The 14,499-nt window shown below is 36.2% G+C and overlaps 1 protein-coding gene across 6 annotated transcripts in view; it reads right to left on the bottom strand.

The window, feature by feature from the left end:
- The window catches only part of DCUN1D4 (defective in cullin neddylation 1 domain containing 4), a 41,297-nt gene that overhangs the window by 11,059 nt on the left and 15,739 nt on the right, over positions 1-14,499 (bottom strand). For 3 of the 6 annotated variants that reach the window (XM_084205291.1, XM_084205292.1, XM_084205296.1), the window contains exons 4-7: positions 13,709-13,738; positions 12,308-12,422; positions 2,931-3,025; positions 584-654 (exon numbers count right to left, since the gene is read on the bottom strand). In XM_084205291.1, the coding sequence (XP_084061417.1) occupies positions 584-654; positions 2,931-3,025; positions 12,308-12,422; positions 13,709-13,738 (311 nt within the window). The remainder of the gene's footprint in view (positions 1-583; positions 655-2,930; positions 3,026-12,307; positions 12,423-13,708; positions 13,739-14,499) is intronic. The other 3 variants (XM_084205293.1, XM_084205294.1, XM_084205295.1) reach the window with 1 other exon arrangement.

The following is a 14,499-nucleotide window of genomic DNA, read 5'->3' as shown; positions in this document are numbered from 1 at the left end:
AAAGAACAAAAATTAGGCACTAGGGAAAAGCCTGTAAAATGCTCAATGGATTTTTAGATTTTATTTATTTTTATATATTTATATAACTATACACACCTCACATACAGAACAAGTGTCTGTAAATGTATTTATATTCCTTATTTGGTTTTTGAAACGGTGTAATGGTAGTGCCCCTACTCCCCTTAATATTTAAAATCTCTTTCTGTCCTAGAAAACCCAAAGGAAACACTACTTGTTTGTTAGTTGATATATTAAATCTTGAATGTTGTCTCATTGTTTCAGAAAAGACAATAATCAGCTTTCTTTTTTTAAGATCTCTTTTTCTGGAGAGACTGAAGGTTGGTGGTCCTAAAGTGAAAGAAGGGGTGGCAGCGAAAACAAATTGAGGTTTTACAGGTTGACAGTCTGGTGTTTAACATAATGGCAAGTTGCTCACAAATGTGTTTCAAAACCTCCCTGGTTTATTTTGAATTTTTTAAACTCTCAAGAACTATTTAATTCTTCGTGAAAAAGCAAGAACTGTAAGACTAGCTCATGTACACCACAGCAGACGAGGCAATTTTAAAATGGATTACAAACTTACATTTTCTGGTTCAACTCCAATGTCTTCACAAAATTTCTCCATACCTTCTGGCCCTACAATGTCATCCGTGCCTGAAAACAAAATGTATTTTACTTATCTCTAAAAATGAAAATAGCCCATCCTTTACAGCACAAAAGAAGTGCAATCACATAGTGCGACCTAACTTTCATAGAGTTTGTTTGTTTTGGCAGGAAATAAATATTTCCACACTTACTATCAGACTTGGATACATTTAAATCTTTATCTCACCTTTGAAAACAGAGAAACTCTAAAACAACTTTTCACCCCTGCCCATCTTTCTACTCATTTACTGAGATAATCTTGGAAGTGTAAATAAGTAAGATTTTTTCAGAATGCACTTAAGATTAACAGAACACCCACATAATATTACCAAATTAAATGAGTGGACAATGGCTAGTGAAACTCATACCCTGGCTGGAATCTCTACTTTATCACAAGATCAAATAACATAAAAACATGATGTACAGCTATGCAGGATACAAGGCATTATCAGTTCCAGGATCTCATTCCTCATTGTCTCATATATTATCTTTATATAATGTTATCCTGTTTATTCATATTGCTACACCATGGTCACACATTATCTAACAGTAAATGCAACAGGAAGGACATAATGAATTACAGTTATTTCTTTACCTACTTTAAAAGAAAAAAAAGATTCAAAACACAAATGCTACTAAAATGCACCACATGGTCTTAAATCAAGATATTTGTAACTTCTACAATACTCCTGAAAAAATTATACAGACATTAAGAAGTGTACTGTGCAATTCTACACTTTAAGTATTTGAACTATTTTGTTAGAATTATTTGACTCATGTTTAAAAGGGCTCATTTGAAAAAAATACATGCTCAAATACCTACTTTCCTCCAATACAAAGATCACATGCGCAAGAAAAATAGGATTTATAAAGGGAAGATCAATCTGTATTTTATTATTAGGTTATCTATTCTAGAAATAACAAGGTTTAATTATGTCTTTTCCCATCTTCTCATAACAGCCTCTTAGTTCTCAGAGTGTACACAACAGCCTTTAAAAAGATTCATTCTGTAATGCAAAAACACACCAAGGGAGGGAAAAAAGCCCAAATGCAGTGTCAACTGTCTGCATACATAAAGAAGACTTATGAAGCAAGAACACAAGAGATTATTCCTTGAAAATTCAATTTTTAGAATGTTACTCAATACTGTAAACAGAATCGTACTCTCCACTTTTCTGTGTTTTATCTTGGTGTGTGCATCCAGTGGAAACCCCAAAGTTCTTTCACAAACAGCCTTCCTTTCATCCTTTCTTTCCATGAAAGTCTTGACAAAAATGAGTCATGCCTGTTGCTAGAGTAAAAAAATAAATCAAGCTGGTCAGAAAGGCAGACAATCTAACAGGTTTGGCTTGAATTTGTCTGAATCTCCTGTCACAGACTGCCACAGACAAGTGAGATCTCAAAGAATTTAATTTCATTTATATAATTTTATTAGGAGAAAAAATGTTTTATTACATCAAATTAAGTCACTCTTCATTATGCTTAAAAAGTAGACAAAACAGAACAAGTTAGACATGTTATTCAAGACATCACCAGAAAACTGCAAGATGACACAAAATATCTATTAAATTTCTTTTTGGTCTTTACAGTCATGAGATCATTTTCCTTCATATGTCAAATTCTTCTTTTCAGAAAACATTTGCAGGAAAACAAATACAACAACTAACTTCACTAATAAAGGATCATCTTCTATGACCACAGACCATAATTAACATTCCTAGAAGTAATGCCTGAAGAAAGCTCTCATACACAAGGGCAAGAATAAATAATACAGGCTACCTTCCCTATACCTTGAGATGGAAAACTATCTGAGAAAACTAGTACAGGATATTTGAATTCATTCACTTCTTTGCTTGAAACTATAAGCACCAGATTCAGCAGGTACAAAACTAGCATTACCTCCTCCCTCACCCTTTGGGTTTTTTAAATTAAAGACACAGCACTTCTGAGGCTAATTCTGTACTATACAGCACTAACATGGCAGATGACAGAGAGGTAACAACATTTTCAACAGAAGTACAGCTTTAACTGTAGATTTGAATAGTAAAGTATACATGTTCCAAAACATTTCAAACTACACACCTTCTGTATTCTTTTTATAGGATATAGACAAAGACAAAACCTTGAACTCTTCAACCTCAGATCACACAGGAAAAAGGAAGTTTCTCTAAGACTTCTACAAAAAATCTTTTATATTCCATCTTTTGAAAGCTCAGTTAGTGCAATTTTCATATTCCAATATAAATTTAATTGTTATTGGTAGGAAATTTGCATTTCACACTTACCTGCATATTCATAGAACCATTCTAAGCATCTCTTACTTGAAAAGACTTCTTCTTCCTCTGCTTTTATTCTAGTTGAATCGTATTTTCTATACATACTTAGAAAAAATAAAGAGAAACAAGTAATTAATTTATCAACATTTTTTAAAAGCAATCTTTTAGTCAACAGCTACTCTTTGCAAAAACATTATTCCTTTCAGTTTACTCAACAGTCTGTCCTCATATCCAGTCATTTGGAACACTGCTTCAGAATCAATGACGCTAAATACTTTGTTTGCTCACTCTGTCATACTTCTCCTGATTCATAACCATTACCCATGTAAATGACCTTCCCCTAAAATGAATACAGGTTAGTTCAAATTCAATCCCAAACTGTTCTGTAAAAGTTCACAGTAAGGCCTTGCCTTACACCACCAGCTACCACAGTCAACTGATGGGCTGCAATCCAGCTGTGGGTCTATGGCCAGAGTAATTCCATGTCACAGTCAACACAGGTCCTACTTCTAGATGCACTTTGAATTATTAACTAAAGGAAACTGCAAACACTCTTTTTGCTGCCTCAAAAAGATTCTACAAAAGGCATAAAGGCCAAAAGAGACAAGACCTACACTTACATTATTCTAAAGCCAGTAAGGTAGTAACACCAAACAACCACAGGAAAAAAAGGTTGAAAATCCTCAAGGGATGTCATTCATCATGGAATACAGAACCATCTGAAAAGCTGGCCTCTTCCCCCAGAGACTACCAGCAGGGTAATGCTCATCTCCTTCAACAAGAAGTGCAAGGAATTTTAACTACACTAAGGAAACAAATTTAGTATCTGAAACACCTAAAGCACAGAAAACATGACAAAATTTGAAAGATCACTCCCCCGGTTAGACATGAAACAGGCACAATATAATTTGTGCCTGCTAGAGGAAAGAGACTCAGCAGTCCAAGTAGTTATCCACTGCTGCATATGCATTCTCTGATCCATTTCCACCACTCTTGAGAGCTTGGGCTCATAAAGGCTCAAAAGAGCAACAAATAAATTGTTTAGTCTAGAGGAGGTAGCCAAGAACAGCTCTGTAAGTGTTCCAAGCATGCAGAGCTTCCTCTCACAATGTCAAATCCTAATAGGGGAAGACAATGAAGTGGCTAACTGGTTCAAGGAGAATTTTGAAACCATTTGAATAATGAAATTAATTTGGAGCTGACTTCATCACTGTTTTGTCCTTCTAGAAAGACATGTAAAAGGCACCTAGATTTATGAGCTTAGAAGACACTGATCCTCCACCTAGCTCAGCTATCAGCTGTGAGGAAGTGTAGCTAGAAATTAACAGCACACAGATCATTCTGACAGGGCTTCAAAGAAATACTTCATGTTTACTGTCACAGTTCCTTTAAAGCAGCTAACCTTTAGAAAAGTAATACTAGGCAAAACAAAATGATAAATTGCTAATTGGAAGACAAATACAAATGTGGCTCTTAAGAAATTTCTTATGAAAAACTGACACTGTACTGAAACACACTGATCTACAACAAACGGGAACACTGCGTAGAAATGTCAGCCATATGTGCTCCAAACACATATCCATACACTCACAATTTTAGGTTTGGGGTTTTTTAATTTTGAAAACACTCTTTTCCTATTTGAATTATCTGTTTTGCATAAGCTTTACTGAAGCTGCAAAGGAAAAGGCTGACAGCATCACTCAGTAAGAGCTAATCCAGAAGGTGTAACTCTGAGTTGGAATAATGTATTTTTAAATAAGTCTGATAACATTTTCATACTTGCAAAATGAATTGTGATTAAGAAAGACCTATCCAATAAGTTTTAGGCTACTCTGAATTCAGAGCAATCAGGACAAAGAAAGGAGGCATTCTGCCACTTTGGCAAAAGTCTTAATTGTTCAGTATCCCCTTTTTGTCACAAACAAACGTGACAGACACCAAGTAGAATACCAAGTTGGAAACTGCAGTAGGAGCTAGTCAACATCTTTATTCTATTCTCTTTATTCAAGAAGTCTGTAAGAGTACTGCTGGGATTGAGGACATGGCAAAGCTAACAAGGTTCACAAAGAAAGGTATTTATCATAGGACTCCATGCTTTTTCTTACAAAGGAATGATAACCAATTGTCTTGCCCTGCTTGTTCATGTAAATTGTCAACACATTAAGCTGTCAGTATGCAAACTGTGCATTTAAGAAGGAACTCTCAAGAAACAGACTTATTGACAGAGCTGTAAGTCATTCAGGTATTTTAGGAAAAAAGGTATCCTGCATGTACAAATGGTAGCGCTAAATACTGCAGCCTGAAACAAGACATCTGTGCCAGCAGTACGTCTAACAGCAATGGTGAGCAAGAACAGAAAAAAATAGCCTTTTTTATACGTTCTCTGCATCTGCAGATAGCAGAAGAATTTCAGACAACTGATATGAGATTGAAAGTCATTTGTGTTAAAGGCTAAGGTCACAGTTCAAGAACTGCAGGAAATAGCAATAATAATAAACTCCATGTGCCCAACATACAGCCAAGTAACTCCAATGAAAATGCTCTTGCCTCAAACTTAAGATTGTTCAAAAAGCTCAATACATGACCATTGGAGTATGATTTTTGAGAAACCAGAACTGATTACAGATATTCCAGCTTGTGCCAGTTCACAAGTTCAGAAAATAAAGTCAAAAGGGAAATAATCTTGAAATATTATCCCACTCTCTGCTATAAGCTAATTAGTCAGACATGCATTAACAGTGCAGATGACACTGTATTATGTTTATAATGAAAACAGACTATGCACGGCCAGAATTAATGATCTCATGTATAAAGACAAACCTTTTTCTTCCCCTGCTTACTCCAAACATCTCATCCTGGTGTAGCCAAGCCAAGCTATTTCTACTAGCAAGAGACTCCTAATCTCTCAAGTGCCTAGTGAAGCAAGATGAGTGGAGAGATGCAAACAAGTAAGTAGACAAGTACCTGAGATTGCTCAGCCTAGGACAACTTAGTTCAATCTAGTGGCACAGAGTAAAGGTGTTTTTAAGGACTACATCCATTGAATTATGATTAATATGGATTTGATTACCTCAAGAACCATATTTACAGAGGAGGAAAACACAAACGTCCAGACACATCTGGCATCCATTTTATATCTTTCAGTATTCCTCATCTCTGTGGAATTTCTCAGTATATACTTCAAGATGATGTGCCTTGTCTTTGTTCTAATGACAGTATCTCTTGCTATGCAGAAAAATACACTGCCAGAGTGCACAGGGTAGATATCTGAATGCTTTGGGAGTACCAAACATCTAATGAACAGATCTCACAAACAGCAAGTCCTCAATGGCTCACAACTTCATCAAGATGACCAGCACCAGTACCTTCAAATAGATGCACAACCATTATACCAACCAAGTTCTGCTTAGTAATTTGCTTCTATATTGATGGTCTGTAAAAGGAAACTGCCAGTCACAGAAAACTGCCAGGAAAGTGTCGGTCACGCACCAGATGTGAAACAACACACTGCTCACAAGAAAAAAAAAAAAAAAAAAAAAGGAAAAAAAAAAAAGAAAAAGGGGGGTGGGGTGGAGGGTGAGAGCAGGAAAGGCACAGGGGGAAAGTAAAAAACTCAGAAAGATGTCTTCCATAAAGGAAGAGCAAATGAATCTACCTGGCACTTTTGGTACTAGAATTTGCACACTGTCAAAGAATGCTGGCACCAAAACAGGATTGCTAAGGGCATAATCAGTTAGAAAGATGCATGTACCGTTTTATCCCAGAGTGTCTGCTATACCCATCACTACCAGACAATACCAAACTCAGAACCTTTGCTTTTAGAATTACCCTTCCATTTCTGAATCATGATGTGATATCCATCAGGAACAGCAAGAAGAAAAAAGTATTACCTACAGGCTAAGTATGTATTTACCTCTCAGATAAAACACACATGTGAGTACAATAACTCAGAAAAATCTTCCCTTGAAAAATAGCTTTTTTTTTTAGTTTAGCATGACACTGTCAGGACAGTGACAGCAATATACAAGCTATTTGTAATAAATATCCCTGTAGGGAGCATTTAGGTTTTTCTTTTTTATTATCTCTTTCTAACAGCCATTACATCAGCTAGCGAGAGGAAAGAATGCGGGACAGGGCAGGGCAAAAGCAACATGAGATAACATGTCTAAATTTTGTAAAAGTGATTTCAGTTACTTAACCACATCAAAATGTAATAATTTTCTCAGAGATACTTGCACCTCCATCATGACCTAATAGCTGACTCATAACATCCATGTTCAAACATATTTATGAAATATTCATGTGAGCTAGGAAACTGTAACATACCAGCAAAAAAGGTACAACAATGTAGTTTATAACTGGAAGTGCTATAGGCAAGCATCAACAACCACCAAAAATATTAAAATTGAGTGTCTAGGCATTTCACACTTTGTGGGAACTTTAAATACATGGTCTGCATCTTTTCTAGATTATTTTCTTCTCTTCCTACCTGATCTGGTGGGAAAACAAAAGCATGAAAATTCCATCCAACTATAATGGGGTGACTAGGCAAGTGACTGTAAAAGTTGATGGTTCCTGCCAGCAAAAAGAACAAGGTAAGGGCATTCTCTTCAACCCACTGCACTCTTCAAAGCTGGGTTATCTGCTGCTCTGAGCATGTTTCACCTGTATTGGAGTTGGTTAAAGCTCCAGCCACAGCCCCTCCCAGTGCACCAACTCTGGGCTGTGTAGCTCCAGAATGCTCCAACCAAAATCAGTGAAAACACTGAGCTAAGGTCACAAACAACATTTTCACCATGGTGGAAGCTGGTAATAATCCATTGAGGAGGAAAAAGGAAATCAAAAGGGAAGGGGAAAAAAGCTATGCTTTATTACGGTAAGTCAAAAGCCTCTCATGAAGGTCTACAGCCTGGTAATTTCAGATAGTCAGTGCTTACTGAATGAAGACATCAAGAAATTTACCAACAGAAGCTTTGTTTCTAAGCAACCAGAACTTAGTCAAAATCTTTACTGAATTTTGTTTGAGTTTTGAACTAAGTAACTAATTGCTTCCAGATTTTTTTTTTTTCAAAACATGCCATTTTTTGATTGAAGAAGATGCCCCACACTACTTCCATTAATACTAATTAATTTAAAATTTTGGCTGAGAATTTTCATCAATGCAGCACAATGAAAGTATTTTAATAAAGCCTTATCTATTCACTCACAATTATGATTCTAGCAATAGTTTCATTAAAACTAGTAGAAAGAGAAGGATGGGAGAAGAGATGTTTTGCAATTTACAAGACATGACAAAAACAGTTTAAAGCAAGCCTCAGGACTAACATGACTGTTAAGTTTTTTGAATGAATATACCTTATGTCTCCTTGTTTAAAGGCTTACAATCATTCTAAACTGTTAAATGTTTGGAACTTTATCAGGTTTACTTAATGAGCAGTATGTGTAACAACACACATGCTGATAGTCACATGTCCAGTTTAAGTGAAGTGTGCTGAAAAGCTATAGAAAAAGGAAAAATTATGCTTGTGTGTACCTGAAAACCCCTACTTCAAGGAAAAAGATCTACACATCTATGACAGCTGGGAACACAGGTGGTCTGCATGGGGCAGGACCTAACCTAACAGCAGAACAAAAACCAAACCAACTCTCAACGCCAAAGGTTTTGAAAACTTTGAAAGTTGGTACATCTTATGTTAAAAACACTGTGTCTTCAAAAGCTGCATTTTTTCACTATAGAGTTTGGAGTTTACTATTCAAACCAATTTTTCATGTTAGTAGGCCCTTTTGTGGTTCCTACACACATAAGGGTAAATTCATTGAAAACATTTATCTAATTGTTTGAAAACATAAATTTCAGGGAAGTAGGTATATATTCCTAGTTTTCATCCTCCTGAAGTGACAATACCCATTAGTGCAAGGCTTTTGCCCTCAGTGTGATTCCAGAATAAGGAGTAAAATTACTTTTTAAATGAGACTGTCAAAACATAAAACATTATATTAAACAGGCCATTTTACCCTATTTGGCTAGATATTGTATAACAGATAAGCAGCATAAAACAATTACCCAGCGAGGACTATCATTTTACCCAGCAAGTATCTTTACATGAATCTTGCTTTACCTTTCTGAAGATGCTTAACATAGTGACGGAAGAACATTGTAGAGAAAATGTAATTTTAACTCCAATTTGAGATTACTCTATACTGTGACAGCTTTAAGAACATTAAAGTCAAGACTGTGATACTGAGATGAAAATACAAACTAAGTCTTCGAGTGATTATGTTCAAGTTAGCACATGCTCAACTGTTTACTTCCAACAGCTATTCTTTAAGGCAAGATAACACTTACTGCTCTCTATAAAGCACTGAGTTCTTTTTATTATACATCATCTGGTATAAAAATTCCCTCCCACTGCATTCATGCATGGTTCATGGTGATGCTATGAACACTAATTAAGAGAATTCAAGTTCTTATTATGTAAGGGTGGAATACTAATGAACATGCTTGTAGTGTTCTATAATCAGTTTTATGCACTAGATCAGCATTCCCAAATAATTTCATAACTAGATTTGTTCCTATAAATGTTTTTTCCTCAATTGCCTGTGCATTCCAATAGTGCTTCTGAGATGAGGCTGTATTCTTACCAGCTTGAAATTAAGGGTGTAAGACATGTTTAAGTTTATGACTTTAGGAACCTAAGAAACTATCTTCTCTTTCAGCATGGAGACCTTCTTTCATAGTTGCTGAAAGAAACTTTATGGGAGAAGGCATATCTAAAAATATTCCTATCAGATTTGAAGAGATTATAGGAATGAATAAAAAATAGTGAAGACTGAAAATATCACCCAACAAAACAATCCATGACAGATTTAAAAAACCCACATTTTTCTAATGGACAAACCAGAAAAAATCATCAACCTTCAGTCTCAGCTGCAGTAACACCATTAATGATGACATCCCTTGAAAATCTTTGGACTACTACCCAATATTTTCACACTGAGAACAAACAGGAGACTTTCAATTACTGAATTTGTTAATGTTGACCCTATAAGTATGCCAGCGTAGCTGAGAAACACACAAAAATATATGTCTTTCCATCAAGTATTTGAAGTGACAAATCACTTCTCTTAGGAAACAGACGCTCTTCTGGAGAGGACTGTGTAGCTCTTCAGACAGTGACTGTCTTTCTTCACTTCATACAGAATCCACACAGACTAATGTCCCATGGAAGCTTATCCTGAGTTACTAGAATGCAGGTTCTTGGAAGTCTGTCTCTAAAACAGCAGCTGAGAACTGGGTCTAAGAGCCCCTTATTCTATAAACTGGTATTCCACTACACTGCTTTTACTGTATATAGCATTCTCTGCATACAACGTAAGCAGAACTGGCTTTGCAAACTAGCTATGCTACAGCACACTGCTCTAGAGTCTCCTGCTTTTAGACTGATTTCTGCTCAAATAACTGAGATGTCTGATCCAAAAGCTAAACTTGACAGGTATGAACTCCACCTGACAAAAGAAGCATGGAAGTAGGAGACTGATTTTTGACTAACCTGTTCACAGAAGATTACAGGGGTAAAAATCATTCCTTGAAAGAAAATATAGCTTCAAGACCAGGCCGAATGTCCAGCAAATAATTTCATATTGCCAGTCATGCTGAAATAAAAAACTGTTTTCTTGGAGACCAAACCAAAAGAAACACTCAAGGAAGCAGAGAAAGCTCAAAAACCTTTACAGGAAGTCAGTCAGATAAAAACTGGAACCACATCAGAGGATATTACCCCATAGCTCATGACTAGCAGATCTGGTTTCTCCTCCAATTCTAAAAGCAGGCTGAGATCTTCCTTTTAATAAAGACTTACATGGCAGTAAAATGATGACTAGATCCATTAGTTATAAACTGAAAGGCAGATATTAAAAAAATACTTCAAATTATATTTGCAACAAGCTCTTAAAAACTATGAAATATCTAGTATTCAGAGAGCAAAAAATCAGGTTTTTATAATTTTCTTATGTAATTACACAAATCAGTATTTCTTACAGGCAAGCTTACTTTTTATGGGATTGCTTTTTCCTATCATCAGTGTCTTGGCTAAGGTAGGTAGAGTTCAGTTTTATGAACCTCTCTATATTCTAGAAAGGGTCTGTCCTTGTATTGCTTCCACATTGTATGCCTATCTGTGAATAAGCTGTAATGCCCTCTATCAACTATTAAGCTTTTGTATTTCATTATTTCTGAAAAGCAACAAAAATATGAAGAACATGAATGGCTTTTTTGTTCTAGTTAGTGTTACAAAGCAATAAAAGAGAGAGTTGAAATCTCTTTCTTCTGCATCAACAGATCATTTAATAAATTCCAGAGCAGTTACAGTTGTGCAACCCTATTAAACACAATAGAGTTATAGGGGCATGACCAGAGGCTTAATTTGGCTACAATATTTTTCTTACTCATGCTAGAGTATAAAAAGGAGAGAACCCAGACTGATTTCAGGCTGACAGTTTGGAGAAAAATGCCAATTTTAACATCCCTGAAGGTACTTGCTAAGGAAACGTGTTTTCTGAGACATCAGTAACACAGCATAAGAGAGCTCAAATTCTAGTGATTGATGCAGTGCCAAGCAAACTTTCTAGTCATATAAGCTACTTTCCAACATCAGAGCAGTCCTGCATCTATCATGCAGGAGTGTGCAGTTCTATACAGCCTCAAGTTCTGAATGTAGTCCACATAAATAGTGATTTCTGCACACCCCGAGCACATTCAATGCTTTCTGAATGACTCAACACACTACACATACTGGAAATCCAGCACTTGCAGAAGTCTCAGCTAACCAATACCTCATGCCAAAAGAATACACTGTTCATGCACTCTCTTTAACCTATTTGGCTTCTGAGAAGCCCCTGAATAACTGCTGAACCACTGGCTATCACCTTACCTGGACAATTTCCCCGTCTACGTTCAGTATCAAATCACAACATAACAGGGAGAGACTGGCAGGATTTTAAGAGCTGAGTGGACTATAACTACATTCACTTTTTTGACAGGCTAGAGACTGATAACAGCCAATCCAGACCTTATGCATGTATATGAGAAAATAGTACTGTATCTCTTGGAGGTTGTTTTTGAACAAACAAGCACATATTTCCACAGCTGGCAACTAGAGCAAGGAAAAGTTCCCTACATGCTTCTTGTACGTCTAGAGAAAGGTGAGATGCAAACTGAACCTACATATATACTTATCAATATCCCACAGTTCAATCACCAGCTATGGTTCCACATTGAGAAACCAAGTAAATTTCAATATTATTTCCATTAGTACTTAAACACATGATATATCAGCTATTCAACTTTAGATATTCCATCAGTCTTAGCTCATGATAAGATGACATACCCATCATGTCTACTTTTCTTAGCAGATAAATCATCTCCTGCTGCAGGTCTCCTCTTTTTCCTTGGAGGCATCACTTTACTAAAGCAGTCTGATGAACTGCAAGACCGAAGACTTCCTACAGAGGGAATTAAAAACACCAGCACAAAGAAATGAAACTGTTGCAGACCAGTTAAACTGCGTCCACTAATAGGCATATTACAAAGGAAAGGAAAGGAAGTTAGGGGATTTAAAAATTAAAAAAGAAACGGTCTCCTTTCAATAGCAAAATCCATCTCAGTTTTACATGGTTTCCTATGACCAGATTTCCATTAAGGTCACAAGTACTGTCCCAAAATGCACAGTAGCACTGGCATTACTTCAGTCTAACAGCAGTCAAAAACTGACACTATCCTGAAGAAGTATTTAGGTCCTCAAAAAGTCATCCTTATTTTTAATCCTTTATTCAAATCACAAGTTCTAAGAGTTGATCATTGCTTTTTGAAATACAGATGTGAATGAACACCTACCTCTAGGAATCAGAACCCTTTATTTTCAAGCCCCAAGTTTTTTGTGCTACAGAGAGCAAGAGGTAGGAAAGGTTTTGTTTGTCCTTTGGTGAGAGGGTTTTCTCAGGTTTTTTGGGAGGTTTTTCGTTTTGTTTTGCAGGGACAGGAAGAGACAGTCAGCAACCATCAGGAAAAAAAATAAGTGGCTGGCTGTATTGTTTGAACTGAACAGTTCTCAAAAAATGAAGGTGCCCAAACAGGAAATAGCCAATTCAAGACACTGATGCCAATCAGGTGGCAGTCTTTCCATTCCCTTTTCTCAGCTACATATTCCTATGTCTCTGATAACTCTTCCGTGTGCCAATCCAGCTCACCAAACCTGCAGATAATTAACCAAAGGAAAAAAGAATAACAACTTTCTGTACATTAGCACAAGAAAGAGAACAGGACCACCCTTTTTGATCACAGCAAGTCATTAAATTGCTTTTGCTGCCTCATAAAAACAGTAGGCTAACGCTCCGGGCATAATTTTGTCCTACTTTCATGTGCTGAAGACCACAGTGACACCTGAGAAAGGTATAAGAGCAGCTCCAAGAGCTATCACAGCTCTAAGTGTTACACAGAGAATTTGAAAAGAAAAGGAAGAAAGAAGTGAGGTATAAAAATCCAGACATAAAGCAATGCCAAAGAAATTTGCAAGAAAACATTAAGAACTCCAGCATTCCTAAGCTATCTTCTCTTTGCTACAACAGCATCCAAGTTTAGCTATGCTCAATTAAGATGCCCACAAAATCTTTTATCTTACATCACAGCACAGAAGCAAGCAATAAAAGTTTGACTGCTTTTTGACACAAGGGAACAGACTGAAATCAGAAGCCCAATTCCCAACAAATACTGACAGCAATCTTTTGCTTACCTATTCTTCGAATCTTTGAAAGGCTCTCTCCTGTTATAGGAGAAACACATGTAAGGAACCTTAGAGCCTCACAGGCTTTGCTACATGTACATTATTTCAAACATGCATGGAAACTCTAACCCATAAGAAAGTACATATTTCTCTAGTACTATGTAAGATGTTTAACCCAATTTTTACACCAAGATGAACTAATCTGGTTTCAACCAATAAAGCTTTTGCACTAAGTATGCTTTCTTTGGTCTTATCTTTAAATTCTTTCCTATCTACTAACAAGAAAATTAACCTCTCTAGGTCAAGAAATACTCTCCAATTCAAAAAATTCTTCCTATATATTCTTTTTTTTAACCCTAAAACTCCCTCCCCATTACTGTCACAGGAAAGTATGGCCATACACTGTCTTTTTGAAAGAGAATTAAGAGCACCGTAAATTTAACTAATTTAACTAATCATTGAACAATTTAACTAATCATCAAAAAACTTGCAAGTATTATGCTCCATAAACTATTACCAAAAAAAACATTGTAATGGCTGTGTCAGAAGAACATACTTCTAGAAGCACTGTCCAGAACACATTACAAAAGGAAATTAGCGACAATAGTATTTCTTTTCTCCTCAACAGTATCAGATATATTTGAAACAGGTACGCCAGAGACCATAAAACACTCAGAGTACACCCAAGGCATTTTACAAATTAAACTAAGGAACCTGACCTGCTGAATGTCATTTGTTCCATCTGATTATGCCTGCACATTAATGACACTGAAAAACTCTACTCTCATAAGTAATTGAGC

Source organism: Fringilla coelebs (assembly GCF_963513975.1).
Source record: "Fringilla coelebs genome assembly, chromosome: 4".
Taxonomy (NCBI): Eukaryota; Metazoa; Chordata; class Aves; order Passeriformes; family Fringillidae; genus Fringilla; species Fringilla coelebs.
This window is presented reverse-complemented; position numbering and strand designations above follow the sequence as displayed.